Source organism: Eufriesea mexicana, unplaced genomic scaffold, assembly GCF_001483705.2.
Source record: "Eufriesea mexicana isolate 0111107269 unplaced genomic scaffold, ASM148370v2 scaffold440, whole genome shotgun sequence".
NCBI lineage: Eukaryota > Metazoa > Arthropoda > Insecta > Hymenoptera > Apidae > Eufriesea > Eufriesea mexicana.
In genome coordinates, this window is record NW_016908588.1 from 383,318 (window position 1) to 402,649 (window position 19,332).

General features: G+C 43.0%; 1 protein-coding gene across 4 annotated transcripts in view; it reads left to right on the forward strand.

The window, feature by feature from the left end:
• Window positions 1-11,898, forward strand: part of Ecr (ecdysone receptor) — a 195,420-nt gene extending 183,522 nt beyond the window's left edge. For 2 of the 4 annotated variants that reach the window (XM_017897019.1, XM_017897016.1), the window contains 4 exons: window positions 5,395-5,810; window positions 5,900-6,157; window positions 6,662-7,037; window positions 7,282-11,898. In XM_017897019.1, coding sequence (XP_017752508.1) covers window positions 5,395-5,810; window positions 5,900-6,157; window positions 6,662-7,037; window positions 7,282-7,526 — 1,295 coding nt within the window. In that variant the 3' untranslated portion in view covers window positions 7,527-11,898. The remainder of the gene's footprint in view (window positions 1-5,394; window positions 5,811-5,899; window positions 6,158-6,661; window positions 7,038-7,281) is intronic. The other 2 variants (XM_017897017.1, XM_017897018.1) reach the window with 2 other exon arrangements.
• Window positions 11,899-19,332: the final 7,434 nt, after the last annotated feature.

Consider the following 19,332-nt stretch of genomic DNA (forward strand, 5'->3'; position numbering starts at 1 on the left):
GGGGGAATTGGTTGGGGGAGGGGGTCGGGGGAGGCGGGCCATGCGGCGAAGAGAGAGGCAAAGACTCGCTGTCTGTTGGGCGAGCCAGCAGGATCGAGAAGGACGCGTGCAGAGGAACGTGCGCGCGTGTGGAAGAGGTACCTGCGCGGCTACACAAGCCAGGCATCCAGCCAGAGTCAAGGCCGCTCACTGCTCCGCCGTGAGAGAGCTACTAACCAGCACGGAAACCTTGCTGCGTAGAGTATAGGAGGCGAGCGGCCACGTCGAGCCGCTATAGCGGCTGTACCGAAGCTCCTACACTTGCTAGTAGCTGTCCCCTAGATTCTGGGGAAACTACGATCTGGTTCCTCTGCTTTTATTCGTATCCTTGCCGATTCTTTTCATATTTTTGTGCAAATCTAACGTCGCTCATCGTTGAAATTTGACTTCGACGTCAATGTTTCGAGTTCAAATTTGACCAATTTTTCTTTTTTTAGATCGACAAAAATCGTGGACGATTATTTTAGGGATCGGGATCGGTGGAATTTCGATGAGTTCGAGAGGATCGAGATTGATTCGAGAATTATAACTATTCGCGCGTTTTGCGATTGTTCGAAGAAATTTTTGAGGTTAGGATTTTTAATTTTCCTTATAACTGATTCTTTCTATATTTTTGTGCAAGTTTAACGTCGGTCATCGTTGAAATTCCATTTCGACGTCGATGTTTCGAGTTCAAATTTGACCAATTTTTCTTTTTTTTCTTTTTTTTTGGTCGACGAAGATGGTCGATGATCGTTTTGGGGATCAGGATTGATGGGATTTCGAGGAGTTTGAGGGGATCGGGATTGATTCGATGTTTATTTTACGATCGTATGAAGAATTTTTCGAGGTTAGGATTTTTAACGGTAGCGTATAATAAGAGATGCATCGACGGAAGTTTCTTTGGTATTTGCGTTCTAGCGAGCGTCGATGTTAACTGTATTTAGTCTGGTAGACACTGTACCTGGTGAAGTTTAGACTTCAATTTAGACTGTGTGGTTTCTAACACGTCGTATAGACAATAACTATCTCGTACAGAGCGGATGATCGTGGTCAGGTTCTCTTATCATCTTCAAATTTTTGGACTCGTTAAAAATTCAACCCGAGGAACATTTAATGTCACGTGACATTTAAAAACAGATTCGAAAAATCCAAACGATTTTAACTATTCTTCTACTGTATGTCACCGCGTGTGTGTGATCAAGATGCTATAGTAATTTAGCTCTTTAGGGTCCCCGAAATTCTGTTTGGGAATTCGAGGAAGGAATCTAGAACGTTTGACATTGCTGAATAAATGGAAACTGAATTTCGTCGAATCTTGCTGATCATTCAGGTTTTTGACCAAGCTGAACCAGTCTATGTAAGTCTTTTTGTCGAAATTCCAAGGTGAAGCTGTGAAATTTAGTAGTGGAAGAGAATTTTAAATAGCGTTTGAAGTTTTTTGTACATTCAGGAAGCGTCTAAAAGTCATTGCCACATCGTGCATGAATTCAAACTGTTTAGTCACACTAAAAGATTCCAGACTCTTCCTCGGTCTCTGAATCCCTCAGACTCTGAATTCCCATCTTGCACTCTATAAATACACAGGCTTGGAGGAAAGAAGTCAGTGTCAAGGTCAGCAGCAAGAAAGTTGGCTCGCTATAAGGATTCCTGCTTATTTTTCGTATTCGCGCGAATAAGTTTTTCCAACTTTGACCCCTGATTGTTTGCAAATCAGAGACTTCACCGTAGCTGATCGTGACTCTCGGCGTGCTTCGTCTCAGCATCGAGCGAATTATTATAAAATTTTTTAACACGCGTAACGATCTAGTGACTTATTGGAAAATAATCGAAAAAATCCCCAGATTTCAATTTATCGGAACAATTTAACTACGAAAAGATTGTCCGGTGTCTTGAGAAGGTGGGAGAAACAAATCTGCCAAGTTTCTCATTTTCGGTAAATTTTTTAATCACTTTCATTCGTATATATGAAACGAATAATTGATCATTAAACGAACGTTTGAATCGCATTTTGACAATATCACGGTAAGCAAGAAACTAGCAAGAATACCAGCAGCGAGTCAGTGTTAAGTAGCAAGGAAACCTGTTTGGGGCACTGAAACGAGAGGCCTGTTCGCTCTACATAGAATCGTTATGTGCTACTTGCTAATATGTACACAAACTGGCGGTGGTATCAGTTTTGTGCCAGTGTCAGGTCATACCAGTAATTTATTAGCCTTCAGTTTCTCCCGTGCAGCGAGATCTCTGGCCCGTGGTGGTTTCTAGAGCCTTGCCTCGGACTTGTGGCGAAATTTAGCCGATTTATTACCGGCCAAGTATTTTTTAGCCACCCCGCAAACTGCAAGGGATAGCAATTTAATGATAAATCGCAGTTTCCACAATAATTATCGTTTATTTGATTAACGACAGTTCTTATCCAGTCATATTTGTTAGCATGCTCAAGTTACAACGCTACATCAATGTTACGGGAGGCAAAGAAAACGAACGTTATGGACTCGTGATGTATATTTCATCTGAAATCACGTTGGAAATTATAATTCAAGAGCCCTTAACATATCCCAACGCGCAAAAATCCTAAACGACGCGTGGATACGATCTAGTAACTTTTTTCGTAAGATACGACGACGCGGTAGGGCCCTAGTTAAATATCGGGAATCGAAGACTTAAAATATGAAATTGTTATCCAAAATAGACCCAAAACATTTTTCCCAAGCACAGAAATCTGTTATTCGCGTATTTTTGAATTTCCCGAAAAGCATGGAAATTCACGAAACTGGAGAAAAGTCGCGGGAAAAGCAAGGAAATGGAAAGGAGAGGAGAAATAAAGCTATCAGAGGTGAAAAGATCACGAGTTGAGTCGCCAGAGCGATGAAGAAGGGGTAATAACCGAGTGACCACCTAGCCCGGTCAGTGTCTCAGTGTTCCAGGCGGATGTTTTCACGGCGATCAGTACTTCCGGGTGATCCGAGGAACCCGTCTTCAGGATTCTCTTCGCGGAATCGCCAAGAAGGAGAGAGAGCACGTTCGCTTTTCGCAACGAGAGAAAATCAAAGCATCCACTCCTCGTATTACAGCACCTATCGATGAAAAACTCGATTGTCCCAAAAAATGGCGAAACTTAAATGAACATTAAAACACATTCTATCCATCATCGACGCTCGTCTCACAGAAATCAACGTATCCTTCAAATTCCTAATATTATAAAATCTCTCATTTGCTAACGGAATTCTTCGAGATTCATGGGCACAGACATGTCAGAGCAAAGAGGCACAGAGCAAAGGCAAGATAAAAAATAGTAACCACACTGTAGGCAGCCACAAAAGGAAATAAACTGTGGTCAAGAAGCAAACCTGAATTATTCTGACTGCGAAAACCATCTCGATCCTTCCACAGTCCAGTCAACATAACTATCATGCAAAGTACCCAATTTGAATATCCGTATTTTAATCAAAATTGGCGCCATTTAAATGACCCGATACCTGTGATCCCTGCAGAAGGTTATGAAATCCAAGTGCATACCTTCACTCACCTATTCCTCGCTGATCTCTTATCTGCAACAGAGAGTCGGCAGATTTAGCTGGATAGGGAATCTTGGTCAGTCTAATTCGTAGGATGGTACCGGAGCAGTTGCGAGTTCGTAGGATGGTACCGGAGCAGTTGCGAGTTCGATGCTTCGAAGAACACCCATCGCGATTCGTCGTGGCACCACGAGTCCGCTGAGCCAGGAGCCACGCGGCGCTCGGTTCCTCCTCGCTCGAGGAAGGCGCGTGCAGAGCGCGCGGCGTACTTTCACCGACCGTGACTTCTACCGCGCGGCGTTCCATTCGACGAGTTTCACAGATAAAGGGGGTAATAGAGGCGATGTCGCCACGTAGGTTACTGGAACCCGCTTGCTCGCGGCCGAGCGAGTCACGGACGTTACACGCGTGCACCAGCCGCGGCGTAACGTGCCTCGTAATCACCGGAAACCTCGCGAGCAACTCGCGCCGGCGAATCGCATAGCTTAGACGCAGAATTCTCCTTCGGAACCGGGAAGAAGAGCTTCTTTGCATGCTCATGCCTCTTTTGGCTTGGCTAACTTCACGGGACGGGGTAGGAAATTCGACGAGTGCGTAGGAACTAGTCTAGGAACTAGGTTCAGTTATTTCGTGGAGACTTTTCGAATCTGATACTGGATTGAAACACGCGGGATTCAGGATGATGTCTGAGAAACTCGTTCGGATGGAGTTGCCTATTCATGGAGCCTAGAGTAACAGGGAATATCCTGTTACTGATGGAATTTAGGATAACGAGGGCTTCATGCTATTTCACGGAGACTTTGGATTAATAGACTATAAATACAATACTAGATAGAACACACGTGAGTCAGAATGGTGCCTCAGAAACTTAGCGGGATAGAGTTGCCTGTTTGTGGAACCTAAAGTGTTAGAGCCTCTACACATTTCGACTTCTTTGCATACTGGTCTCTAGCCTGTTTTGGGTTGGGGTTAACTTCTCAGGATAGGGTAAGAAATTCAACCAGTAGGTAGGAAGTAGTATTTTCAAGTATACAGCCTGTTTTGGGTTGGTTAACTTCTCAGGATAGGGTAAGAAATTCAACCAGTAGGTAGGAAGTAGTATTTTCAAGTATAATACTAGGTTAAGACACACCTGATGCGGAATGATACCTAAGAGACTCATTGGGATGCTTAGAATTGCCTATTGGCGGAACCTAGACTGTCACTGCTGGAATTTAGGATAACAAGGAATTCATATTATTTCATGGAGACTTGATTAATAGACTATAAATACAATACTAGATTAAATACATCGATTCAGAATGATACCTCAGAAATTTTTCGAAATGGAGTCGCCTATTTGTGGAACCTAAAGTGTTAACCTCCTCTACACCCTTCGACTTCTTTGCATACTGGTATCAAGCCTGTTTTAACTTCGTTAACTGCTAAAAATAGGATAACAAAATGAGAATTACATAGGAAGTAGTCTTTTCAAATATAATACTACTCATTGCGATGTTTGAACCTAGAGTATCACTGATATAATGTGGGATAACAGGGGCTTCATGTTACCCCTAGATGTGCAATATTTTAGCTGTTGTCAGTCAGCAGTAACATTTGGAAGCTCACAGCAGAACCAGAATTTTCATACTCCATTAGCCTATTCGAGACCGACTGCATACCGTGTATGCAATTGATTTCCGAGGCTATAATATCGGTTGCACGCCGTGTGTGCAGTAATAACAATGAGCATTTATCAGTTATTCTGAGTAGTCGCTGCTGGGGACCGTGTTCGAGAAAAATCGCCGCCTCGAATGGGTTAAAAACTAAAACGTTGTTAAAACTGGGTCTGATACGATTTGGAACTTGTGTCCTGCAGGTAGGGACGAGCTGTCGCAGCCTGGCTCTTTGAACGGCTATGGAAGTGGCGGAGGCGGAGGTGGAGGAGGTGGCGGAGGTGGTGGTGGCGGCAGTGACGGCTGCGACGCCAGGAAGAAGAAAGGACCGACCCCAAGGCAGCAGGAGGAACTGTGCCTGGTGTGTGGTGACCGTGCCTCCGGCTACCACTACAACGCGTTGACCTGCGAGGGCTGCAAGGGCTTCTTCCGGCGCAGCATCACGAAGAACGCGGTGTACCAGTGTAAATACGGGAACAATTGCGAGATCGATATGTACATGCGGCGCAAGTGTCAGGAATGCAGGCTAAAGAAATGTTTGACCGTGGGCATGAGGCCTGAGTGCGTCGTGCCAGAGTACCAGTGCGCCGTGAAGCGCAAGGAGAAGAAGGCGCAGAAGGTAGGTCTACGAGCGTAGCCTGTGATCGAATGTAGGATTGGAACTCTTTGTAGATCAGGATCAGTCAGGAAGGGGACGTTTTGTTCCAGGAGAAGGACAAGCCGAACAGTACAACGATGAATGGTTCTCCAGGCAGCGGGATACGCAGCGACCAAATGGGCGTGAAGATTGAACCAGCGGAAGCCGAGTCGTTGTCCACGTCTGGAAGCAGCGGCATTCTAACGCCGGTCAGCCCCTATGGTTACATTAAACCAATCAGCCCGGAGCAGGAGGAGCTGATACACAGGCTCGTGTATTTCCAGAACGAGTACGAGCAACCCAGTGAGGAGGATCTCAAAAGGATCACGGTGAGTGTTCGAAATTACACATCGTCAGCCCAAAAACCTTTCAGTTCAGCTCATCGAATGTTGCTTTCATTGTGCAGTAGGACTAGTGAACGAGTATTCCGTTTTAAAGGGAAGGATTGCGTTAGAGTGACAGAAAATTTTGTTAAATGACACTTATTAGTCGAAGGAATGGGTATCGTAGCTGCTAGGGGATTTTTATTTTCGAGGTTACTTTGCAGTATGAATTGTAAAGCTTAGCTCAGTGCCACGACGGGATTCCCTTCGCACATCTAGCTGTAATAAGCTAGCGTTTGCGTATACAGTCATTATGCACGGAGCATGGTCGCATCTCTATATAGCCTGGCAACGCAAACGTGAGAAACTCTCCTTGGGCAGTGATACTATAGTGTATAATGGAGGTGTTTGAAATTGACTTGTAAAGAGTGATTCCCAATTCCTTGTCTAACGGTAGAAGAATTAACGAAACTTTTCCTAGAGGTATAATTTTGCTTCGCCTTGTTTCAGAATCAGCCCTCAGAAGGTGAGGATATCAGTGACTACAAGTTCAGGCACATCACCGAGATTACGATCCTGACGGTGCAGTTGATCGTCGAGTTCTCGAAGAGGCTACCCGGCTTCGACGAGCTAATGCGAGAGGATCAGATCGCTCTGCTGAAAGCCTGTTCCAGCGAGGTGATGATGCTCCGAATGGCGAGGAAGTATGATGTGCAGACAGACAGCATAATATTCGCCAATAATCAGCCTTATACCAGGGACAGCTATAACGTAGCAGGCATGGGCGAGACGATTGAGGATTTGCTACACTTCTGCCGGCAGATGTACACCATGAAAGTGAACAATGCTGAGTACGCGTTGCTGACGGCCATTGTCATATTCTCAGGTACATAGATTTGATTAACCAGTGTAAAGTATTAGGCGTTCTCGAATCATAGGTATGGTATAAAAATTCATCGGATAGTCCGTGAGAACATGATTCAATTTTTCACTCGAAAGTGAAGATCGTTGTGGATACCTTGAGATTAGTACTGGTGTAATAAACACCGTTAACTTATCGGCAATCACGATTCGCGACTAAAGCCCTTGAGCCCAGGCTACAGAGAAAAGATCCTCCTGTTTTCTTGCAGAGAGGCCGAACCTGCTCGAAGGCTGGAAGGTCGAGAAGATTCAAGAGATCTACCTGGAGGCGTTAAAGGCGTACGTGGACAACCGGCGCAGGCCGAAGTCCGGCACGATCTTCGCGAAGCTGCTCTCTGTGTTGACCGAGCTGCGGACACTCGGCAACCAGAACAGCGAGATGTGCTTCAGTTTGAAGTTCAAGAACAAAAAGCTGCCAGTTTTCCTCGCCGAGATCTGGGACGTGACACCCTAGTTTCCCCGTTGCCGATCCCTGTCGGCTAACAGTGTTGTTTCATCGCGAGTCCGCGAGGCGTCCGAGACGACGAAGCTGATAGAGCACAGCATCATCGGCAGACGTGGAACGTGGACGTGGAGAACCTCCTGTACTAGTGCACCACCATGCCACTGCCTGAGTAGTAGACCGATGTCGTCTAATAGCATCGGCACGTACAGAATTCGCTTCTCACCTTCTCTCAGCTCTATACCGGTCTTGTGAAGTTACCATGAGGCTGGGGGAGCATTTGGCAGTGCTAGTTTGGAGCTAGACGCGGAGGATGACGATGATGTATGTACGATGAAGTCAGGAAGAACCGAAGGCAGTGGCGAGGCACCCAGGCTGTGATACGTAGAGACAGTACAGAAACTGTAATAAGGAGCTACCTACAGTTACGTTATTACTATATCCTCTACCTGACTACCCCCGAAATCGATATGTAAATGTATAATGTGTAATGTATAAGATACCTGCTAAAGGCGGGCGCGTTGTAAGAGCAACAAAACGAGTACGAGTGTAACCAGAAGAGCTAAGAGACAGAGTGTGAGAGAGGGAGTGTGTGTGTACTGTATGCGTGTGGAATTTTTGGCTGAGATGTAATTGAGAAGATACTATGATAATCATGATGATAACGATGATGATAATGATGATGATGATGATGATGATGATGATAATGATGATGATGGTGATGATGGTAGGACAGACAGGATCAATAGCACTCCTTGCGTAGCCGTGTGCGGAGAAAGGAGTAGAATGGGACGAATGGGCGGGCCGGCTGTTGAGCAGCGACCTGGCCTGGCCGACTCGTGAATCGAGTGCGAAATAACAAAGAAAGAAAAATGATGATGATGGAAAATAACAAACGATACGATTATACATAATGATACCATAGAGTCTATATCACAACACATAGCATAATAATATATTGCTAGCATGTACATTGTTTATACAAGGAAAGAAAAGAGAAAGAGGTGGTTAGAGTTTGATCATAATGATGACGGTGAATGATGGAGAGGAGGAACGGTTTTTCCGCGACGAACAGGTGTCGAAGACGAGGCTTGGCATTTGCGCGCGTCCGGGTTTTCTTTTTCGCGTACTGGCAGAGCAGAGGGAAACGAGAGAGATGGGTGGGAAGAGAGAAAGAGAGAATAAAAGTGTAGTAGCAATGTAGGACGTTAAGTAAAGTAAAAGTAAGCGAGGCTAGTTGGTAGTAGGTTGTAGTAAGTCAGTGAAGCTAGGCTAGGTGACCGAGTTCAAGTGCAAAGCCTTGTGCCTTCAGCAGCGGACATCGGCTCACCGACAAACGAAATCGTAAAATTTAACCGTCCGTTTTAATTTTTTAATAAAAAAAAAAGATGAAAAAATCAACAAAACCAAGCAAAATATTGTAAATCTGTGCGAGAGAGAGGGAGAGAGAGAGAGAGAAAGGTAGAGCGAGAGATAGTACGAAAGAGAGGGAGAGTGAGTGTATATGGAATATTAAATTGCGTTTAGACGGTGAGAAAGGAAGAGAGGGAGAGAAAGGAAAGGGTGTAAGAGGGAGTGCATGAAAAGCATTGAGCTGGAAGAGGAAAGAAAGAGAGAGAGATAGGGGGAGAGAACGAGAGCGAGTAAGAGAGAGCAGATTACGTGAAAAACTGGCAGGAACTGCGGAAACGAAAGATCTTTTTAATAAGGAGAAACACGGAACAGGGTCACGCCAAATCAGCTGAAGACACGAACTGGAAGTGAGAACTTAGGGGAATGATGATACGTTTCGACACGTTGCGTCTCCAAGATTAGCTAAACCTTGGGACATACAATGCTAGCATAAAAACACACTCGACTGTTAAAGGACAAACGAAAGGAAGCTGGAGAAGTGGCACTGAGAAAATATCCCGATCAGCAGACACATGCGGTAGCTTCTGCGATCGGCTTTCAGCCGGTTCGTATACGAACCGAGAGTGACAGACACACGTACACACAACGTACAGGCATGCACGAAACATCAGAGAAACACAGCAGATCTGGTCACAGGAGTATTGGAAAACTGGGAAAGATTTACAGACACACACCTACGCATACACACAGACACAAATGTGAGCCACACTGTACACTAAGATTCTCAATGTTGTAACACTGTAACTCTATGCTATTAACTGATCGTATGCAGTTGTATTCCGTAGTAAATTAAACGAGCAAACCAAAAAAAAAAAAAAAAAAAAAAAAAAAAAAAAAAAAAAAAAAAAAAAAAAAAAAATGAAAAAAAGAAACGTAAATTCGTGTAATGTACGTACAACGCGTGCAGAGTTCGTTGAGTTTAGTAGGAGCATCGGGAAAGATCAGAGGTGGTTGGAGTTAACAGGCGGTCTATTAATTTCGACGACAAAAGAAACAAGCAGTTAGGGAGATCCAGATGAAAGGCTGGCGAGCATAGTGAGACTGGATATAACGTGTAGTCATCGTGGATGGCAGTTCCATACATGAAACGGTGGACAAGAGAAAGACTTAATTAATACTTCGCCTAGAACAGAATAGAAACATCTTATAGACACACGTACTGTGTTTTACTATTGTACAGTTATACCTGTCATACGTCGAACGAAGCGAAACACTTATGCGGCACGTTACTATACTCGAGTAACATCGTTCTTCTCCAATCATGTCGGTCTGGGACGATTCTAACACGTTCCCGTACTCGATACTCAAGAATCAATGCTATACACGAGTCACGTGACCCAATAATCATCGCTGATCGTCACGTCCATTAGGTTTGGACACCTTTGATACCTCGGATCGGCATGATTTGGATGGTGGGGTCAGACAGTCCCCTTGAAGTCTATCAAGACAATGAAAGATCTATTAAGTATGCAAAATGCCGCAAGGCAGACACTGCCACACCGCAGAACAGCGTGGAAAGAACGTTGTGATGGTACAAGATGGAGTTGCGAAAGAAAACCGGAAGAAGGACACCCAAACTATCACCGCCATTACCCACCGACGTGGTTGTCGCTTCTAGCTTCATGCGGCACGCGTTATTCTCCAGAATCAGCAAGATATGACACCCCTTGGAACTTCGGACACCCTATCAGAGCGTTGCTGGGGGCTAATTTCTACCCCTCTGTTGTGATCGAGATTGATCAGTTAACGTGACTACATTTAAGAGTAACAGTAGACATCCAAAACTATCAGGATTACAGTCTACCAGTGGAAGTTGTTGTAAGCACAGGATAATTGTTAAAAGGTGACCCCAGCAACGATTGGAGGCCGAGGGGACCTGTACAGAGACACCAGCACACTTGCACACACCTGTACTCCGCATTTGTTGTACGACAAAAACACACTCGTGCGTTTACCACATCGAGTGCTTTTGAACATCGCCGTTTTTGCTGAAAAAAGGAAAGAAAGAGGATGAGGAATGAATGAGGAATGAGAACGGAAGGAAAATTTTCTTGAAAGCACCACACATCGCGACGACATTGCCTATTGTATACACCTGTACAGTAGCTGTGTGTCGTCGATCCGTGGTAACGAGCATCTTTGAGGTTGTACCACGGGTCGACGACCGTAACACGTTCGTTTGGACTTTAGAGTTCTTTAAGAGTTAACGTTTAAGCGTACTGCGCGCGAGGACAGCTTGTAAAATCGTCTACTTCCTTTTCACTCGCTAGAAATGGACACTTTACAAAGATGTCCGCGGTTAAATCGCCATTGCTGAAGAATAGCACCCTGTCAAGTCGTTCTCTCATACACGGGAACAGCGACTGACGTTTACCCCTAGGGTTGAGTCAAGCTTCAGTTGGAATGATCAAGCTCTTGTCTCCCTCGACTAGGGTACACAACTTGTGTTTCTTGCGATGAGCTTCTGTTGATAAAGTTTCCCACACTGTTAGAATTATATTACATGTTATCTGTTCCGAATTGTTGCCGCTTATTGAAGTTTACCTGTCATAGCCTGTTACCGATGAGAATCTCGCTGTTTTTAATGCAATAGACTTGCCTAGGAAAGAACGTTGACTGCGTCAACCTCGACTAATTTAAGAACTTTAACTTCTTCTAGGGAACTTAATTGCTTTCAACGGGGGAAAGCGAGGAAAGTACCCTGAATGTAATCACGCAAGGTGGATAAATTCACAGCCAGGTTAAAATTACAGAGCTTGACCATTCAAACGAAGAGAACAGTTTGGGTACTCCTGGTTCGATGCCAAAGCAAAAATCGTGCAATAAAATAAGGTGGTGGTAGAAGGTAGTCAGTGTCTTGCATGGGAGAACGACAGGAGGAAACGACGTTCTCAGAATGGAGATATTCCCCCTGTATCTTGGGGCGCAGGAAAAATTCGTCACGGCCCGTCGACGGCAGGTCGTCATCGACACTCTTAGGGCTTCCCCGTTGAGCGAAGGACCTGCGCAAACTGCTCACCGTGATTCCTGGTGTCGCGTCGGGCTAGTTCGCATGGCGGGCGACAGATGTCGCCCCATAGAAAAACGTAGAAACCCCGCATCGCCTGTGGCGATGTTTTCTCTCGGACGAGTTTGACGTTGAGAGATCCAGCGGGAATCAAGGTGAACCGCATCCTTCGACGAATCAGAAACCGGTCACACGTTGCTCCGTGAGCGTGAGCCGAGAAGAGAGGAGAGAAAAGGGAGAGAGACAGAGTGCAAGGAAGTGCGTGTGGAGGGGCGATGAACGCACGAAGGAGAGAGGACACGCGCGCACACACATACACCGATCTATACACACACACACAGATGTACACACAGGGAACTTACACACATGCACATTTGAACGAAAGAAAAACTACATGCAATTCTACGATCACTGCCAAGGGCGTTAACCGTCGACGTCGATTTCTCATTATCTAAATGTGTCGTAGTTGTTTTTCTCGAAGCTATTGCAACAGATTTAAAAAGTAATTAGAAAACGACAGAGAAGAAAAAAAAATGAACAAGGGGAGACACACTACTACTACCACGCGCGTCATCAGGTGACATCTAGAGATATTATAAGCGATAACGAAAACGAGATAAAGAAAAAAACACAAAATATATATATTATATATATATACACACACACATGCATACATCTATTATATATATATATATACATATATATAGTACGTGCGCCCGCTCGAGTTCTCTGTCGATGGACGAGCGAGCGATTGTTCATGATACTGCCAAGCGTAGACTCGAGTTTCTGTGTTTTTTAAGAGACAAACTATAATACTCCTTTTAAATGTGTCGAGCCACACCTACACACTACGCGAGCATAAGCGCACGTATGCGCGCGTACGAACACGCTACACACATGGATCATTACACACGCTGATTATGTATCATATGTATGCGCATCGTGCCGCAATCTCTCTTGTCTGTCTGTTTGTCCGCCCGGGTACCCTGGTCTGTCCGTTTCTCCTAGGCGTCCTCCCTTTTGCCTGCCGTGTGCACACGCGTAAACGCAGATGTGTGGATAATAATTTCGCGGATTGTGGATTGTGTACGCGGTGACGACTGCTGGAAGTAGGAAATTAAGGAAACAACGTTATCAGCAGGGATTTATATATCTCTGTCGATAAAACAGAACTAATTGGCCTCGTTAATGTTACCCGAGAGTGACGCGTGTCACATTGTCCCTTCTCTTTCGTGTCTTTTCGGAGACGAAAGAAAAGATTTTTATTAAAAAAAAGTATCGCGAAAAAAGATTTTTTTTAAATTCGATTTTAGAATCCATCCGCGTTAGAAATAGAGGAGGATGAAAAATAATCGGTGGCGATCGCATTGTCTTTCAGCGATCGGTCTCGAGACTTATCCTTCGACCACGAATTGTAAACGAACGTAGAAAGCGAAGGTCGATTGGCGATGGGAGCCTGTGTCCCTGAGCGCTGGGCGGCTATAAACACCGCGTGTTTAGTCGCAGGCAGTCAGTCACCGTGAACGTAACCTGATACTTGAGCCACGCGTTGAAGCAGGATGGGAAATGATTCTATACGGCCCGCGTTCGTAATTAGCCAACAGACGGTTGAGATACGGTATTTTCTTATTGGAGGCAACGTTCGGCCCTGCGAGAGAGAGGGAGAGAAAGAGCGTGAGTGAAAGAGTGAGAACGAGAATGAAAGAGTGCCACAGTGAGAGGAAGGTGCTTGTATTAATCGCGAGTTGGAGAGAGAGAGAGTGAGAGAGCGAGCGAGAAAGAGGGGGTGGGAGTCGTTTTAATTTATTGGAAGCTGTAGAAAACGAAGAAAAACAAGGAACGGAGGAAGCTTATAAGCTGAAGATTATTATAAATAAAGTTAAATGATTATACTTTGTTATGGTAGTTCGATGCATTATTTTCTGGGTTTTTAATACGCGTACGAAAGGATTTTCGTTTTCCGCTTTTTTTTCTGTTCTCGTCCGCGGAATATACGATTTATATTGTACATAATTGTTATTTGTAACGAGAGAAAGAGAGAGAGAGGGTGTGTGTGTGAGAGAGAGAGAGAGAGAGAGAGAGAGAGAGAGAGAGAGAGAGAGAAATGTAAGGAGCCCTGAGAATTTTAATCGAAACTTTTACCTGTGTTTTTCACCCTGCCTCTGAATCTTCGTTGACTAACCATTTTGGACCAGTGTCACGAAAAATTGAGGGGAAAAAAAAAATATTTTGTTGAAAAATTCTCGAATTCTTTGTAAAATTTTTCACCTTGCCAGGTGATGTAAAAATTCTTCGTGAAATTGGTCTTCTTATGACTTCTATACTAACAACATCTCGAAATTTGGTATCATTGTGATGTTTAAGAATATTGCTCAATTTTGGAAAAAAAAGAAATTAATTAGCGAAAGTAGCGTTTTTCTAGTTTCTGGAAAAAATGATTTGATACCATTCGCGAACTATTCGAGCGTAGAAAATTCATTTTGGAAATTTCATCGATTATTTCTCGAGATTCGTAAAGCGCATAATAAAATTATAGTAGCGGTAAAAACGGCAATAAGTTAGTATCGTATAGTAGCTTCGGATGGTAGTGGAAATTGAGTTTCGTCGAAATTATTTTGCGTGCCGTTGTAAATAATTCGTGAATAACGAAGATAAGCATATTGATTCGTTGTAACAGGAAGATAGTACCATTTTGTCAATCAGGGTTGTAACTATAATCGGCTAAAAAAATTTTCGGGGCTGCCAATACTAACACCAAAACGTACAAAAATTTTTCATCACATTTATCGACTGTCAATAAAACATTCAACAGTTGATTTACTATATAAAGAAAAGTAAAAAAAAATAAAATAAAATAAAATAAAAAAATAGTGAGACACTAGAAATAAAAAAAAAAAACATCGCTGCAAGGCATATGAATAAGTCTGAAGAACAGCATAGTGATGGTGAAAGGTGTCGAAAAATAGTACAGAGAAGGACCGAAAAATGGCACGATATAGTGGAAGGCAGAATTACTATTATATAGTACTGATGATCGTACAAATTGTCACAGATTTTTAAAAGAAACGATACCGTCGTTGTTTGTCAATGTAGGACCTGCCCTCGTCGGATGTGCACCCAGTCGACTTACTACTACTACTACTATTACTACTATTTATTACTATTATTGCTCCTGTTACCGCTGTTATTATTACTACTAACACTTAACACTAACATTTGTACTTGCATCACAAAGAATGCACGCGAATATACCACACAGGAAGAACGCGTACACACCAAACACATACGCGCGATCGATCGAGTGAGGATATAGTTGTTTGGACCGTTATGGTTGCCTCGATTCGAAATTCGCATTCGAGTTCTTCGAGTGAACAAATTTCCGCTGGGGAGGGGAACGCGATTTATAAGATTCAAATTAAATTAAAATTAAGTACGGTCAATCCAATTTATAGTTGTTCTCTGATCGACAATAGTTAGCACTCAGAGTTGTTTGAAATTTACTATTAGGTCGCAGCTAGCCATTTTTAATTGCAATAACGTGCCTGGGATATGGCAATTGTTCGTTGAAAAAAGGTAATAGTAGTTCACTATTAATCACGACTCTAAATTGAAATGAAGTATAGTTGAGCGCATTTAATTCGATTCGATCGAAAATTTCTCTTGGATAGTCGATTTTCAATCGCGTTGTATAGATTGAACTATAGTTGTTTCCTCGTAGTTCGAGCATCTCCATCGACTATACTAATCGTTAATTGCTCGTGCATATGTGATATTTTTACTGTCGATGAATTAGCGATCGGTTCACCTTTAGTTTCGAACTGCGTGATCAATGTCGACGACGATTAACTACAGTTAAGAACTATACTAACGACTATACCAGCGATTATTATCAGCCTTCAAAAGTATAAATATTTCATTACTAAAAACGACGAAAAAAAAAAGAAAAAAAGAAAAAAAAAGCACAGAGAACGACGTCGAAGCAAGTGTATGCTGCCACTATCAACTATATTAAATTTTACGACAACTATACTAGCTTTTACACGGGATTACGAGCACGTGCGTTTCTTAGCTTGTAAATTCGTCTCACAGCTCGAGTGTACATCGTCGTTTTACTAGTCGTAAGAGAGAGAGAGAGAGAAAGAGAGAGAGAGAGAAAAGTGAAAATGTTAAGTTGCAACGAGGCACAACTATATAACTATACCAGCGAAACTCGATCGATCGTGCATCACACGATGTTCAACAGCGTGCGCTTGTTCGATAAACACACGACGAGAAAATCTCAAGCGCGTCTCGTATCTTCTACTAGTAATTATATAACGATAACTACTATACATACTAATTGTAAAGTAACGAAATTATCGGTGAAATCGAGGATTCGGTGTGAGACGGGGAAAATTAAGTCGGGAAGAAGGACGAACACGTAGGATTTCGGCTCCCATTTTTTTTTTTCCTTCTAGGTGTAAGCGCGCGCATCGAACGTGAACGCGAGAATTCTCTCTCGAAAGGAAACACGTCATGGCCTGGACACTCGGCTGTGTCGGCCATATTGGATCGGGGAATTATAACGAATTGGTGCTTTGGAATGTATTAGACTGAAAAAAAATTATTGTTGTACGTTTTAGTAGAAAACGAAAAAAGAAGCAAACGCATACTAAGGAGAAAAATCGAGAAACAAACTTGTCGGGAGTTCTTTTGCTCCGCATTCGATTAATAATTGGTAAAATTTTATTTCTATTTGGAGCGTTTTATATATATACAATATATTATATATTTGCTAGGTTGCACACACATACACGACACACGCACACACATACACGTACACTTTACACGGACACACATTTACGTAATATTTTGCGTACAGTGATGGGAATCAAATCGCCTTTGTGATTGGAAAGTTATTTCTAAGAAAGTTACTTTAAGAGGTTATCGATAACGCGGCGTCCACCGCGTGCCAGCGATGGACGAAGTACCCTCGGGGCCCTGGGTTTCGTTCCAGAACGACGGACATTTTTCTATCGATGAACGGGACGAGATAAAAAAATAAAATAATCGATCGAATTTGCAGACATTCTGCGGCAACACTTGTGATTCTAGTAGGTTAGATTTGTTAAATTCGATTATATTTCGAAATTCTTTTTAGAGGTGTATTCGTTGAAAATTGACAAACTTCTCGCGGCGTTGTTCCTCATTTTCGGCGCTCGAAACGTTTCTTCCCGCCAACGTTCGAACAGTTTACGCGCGAACTTTCGAACGGTTGGACCTAGCGGTCCCGGTGCCCCGCGCACTTCGAAATTTTTGCGTATTCGACTGTAGCAATTACTTTAACGGGACACTTGGGCCAAAAAAAGACACGTTATGTATATAGGAAGTTGCGCATTTCGGAAGACGAGTGTCCTCGAAAAATTTTCGGGCTCCGGGACCGCCGGTTTACGCAAAACGCGTTCAAGCGTCAGGCAAAATTTCTGTCGCAAAATTTTCGCATCGTTGCAATTTTTTCGTGTTAATTGTGGAACCCTACAACAGTGGCAAAATTATCACGACGATAATACACTTGCACGGTTCACTTGCAAATTTTAGTAGGCGAATTTTTCGATTAGTCGAATTTTTATCGAATTACGAATTTGTTCGTTTGTGACTGAATAAAAAAAAGAGAGAGAGAGAGAAAGAAGGGTAGTCGGAGAGGGAGAAAGAGAGCGAGAGAGAAAAATAATTCTCCAGGCGGATATGATCGCGTTGCGATTCCCAACACTAACCTCACACGTATGTATACAACATAAACGCGCGCGCGCTAATTTAAAAAAAAAATGGCAAGCGATACTTTGTATGTACAACAGTTAGTGGTTCTGTTCGAACGGAACTGAGTGTGGACGAGTGTATGCGCGTGTGTGTGTGTGTGTGTGTGTGTGTGTGTGTGTGAGTGGGCGTGTATATGCGTGCGCGTGTGTGTGCGAGAAAATGAGTTCGTGCATGAGAGGAAAGAAAGGGACTCGGCGTGCACTCCGCCCAGAATGTGGGAGAGAAAAAAGAGAAAAAGGAGAAAATGAAAAATGGTGAAAAAACTTCGTCGCGCAGATGCAGGGAGATTTTTTGCGAATTGGCAATGCGGCGGTGCGGTTCGACTTAATGCGCCCGTGTGCGTTTAATAGAAATTACATGACGTAGATATTCGATAGGTACGCGCGAACAACGTCCCAGTCGATTCGATTTTGAAAATTGTAAAATTTGAAGAGAACGGAAAATTGGAAATTATAGACGCGAACATTAAAATCGAATTTATCAGTAGTGTTATAAACGACCGATGGAATTACGAAATATTCTCTTATAGATGATATATATGGAAGATAAAATATTCCAGAACCTACTATTGTAAAAGATTCGAAATTTTTGTAAAATTTTTAAAATTCCAGAAGATTCGCAAGCGATTTCGTAATTTTATTTTGTCGCGAGTGAAAATCCCCGAATCGGTAACCGAAACTTCCCCATAGAAAGTAACTAGAACTACGTCGACTGTGGCTTTGAGAACCCTCTTGAACTTTTCGAAATACTTGAAAAATTCGACGTCCGAAATGTTCAAAGTAAAAAAGGAATTTTAAAGAAAAGAAACACGGCGAGAAAAATTATTGTAAAAGAAAATAAATTCTGGAGAAAATGCTGGTCGAAGGAATGGGTTTCCAGAGAAACATATTCGAGTATTTTCGACGAAGCGGGGTTCTCCTTTGTTCGCGCGTGCCTAGTAATTTACGCGTTCTCCGCAATGGACATGGTGGAGCCACATGTACATCAACAATATTATATTCTAACGATTACTAATTAAATAATGTACAATAATTTTAACGATTGCTAAATGATAATGATAACGATGATGATAATGACGACGACGATAATGTCGATGAAGTCTTTAAGCATATAATACAGTGTTGCACGATGATAGAGGAGACACGTGAAAGAAGTTAAGGTAGAGGGTGCGAGAGTGGGAGAGAGTGGGGAGTTGTACAGTTGTAAAGTCGAGCGACAGAGGGCGACGAAACCGGACGGGGGAAGCTACGAGATAATGTATCTGTCTTTTAAATCGATGTGTATTTTTTGCGAAGAAAGGAGGCGAGAAATATATTGGAGAAAGGACGAAGACCGTTGTTGCCAGTTTGTGTTCCACGGGGCTGACTCCTTTTTCGAGTTAGTTGGTATTCTTAATGTTGAACGTTTCTTAATTCGAGGAATTTTTAATTGCGCGAAAGTTACGAGTGTTTATTGATTAACTGTACGTTACGTTAGTGTCGTAGAGCTTTTACGTTTTCTTTTTTCTTTTACGTTTGAAAAATATCGTGCAATTTTAGCTTCCTTCGGAATTCTTCGAAAGCGTTACGAGGAATTTTTGAAGTTGTTTTAAAGGAGATTCGA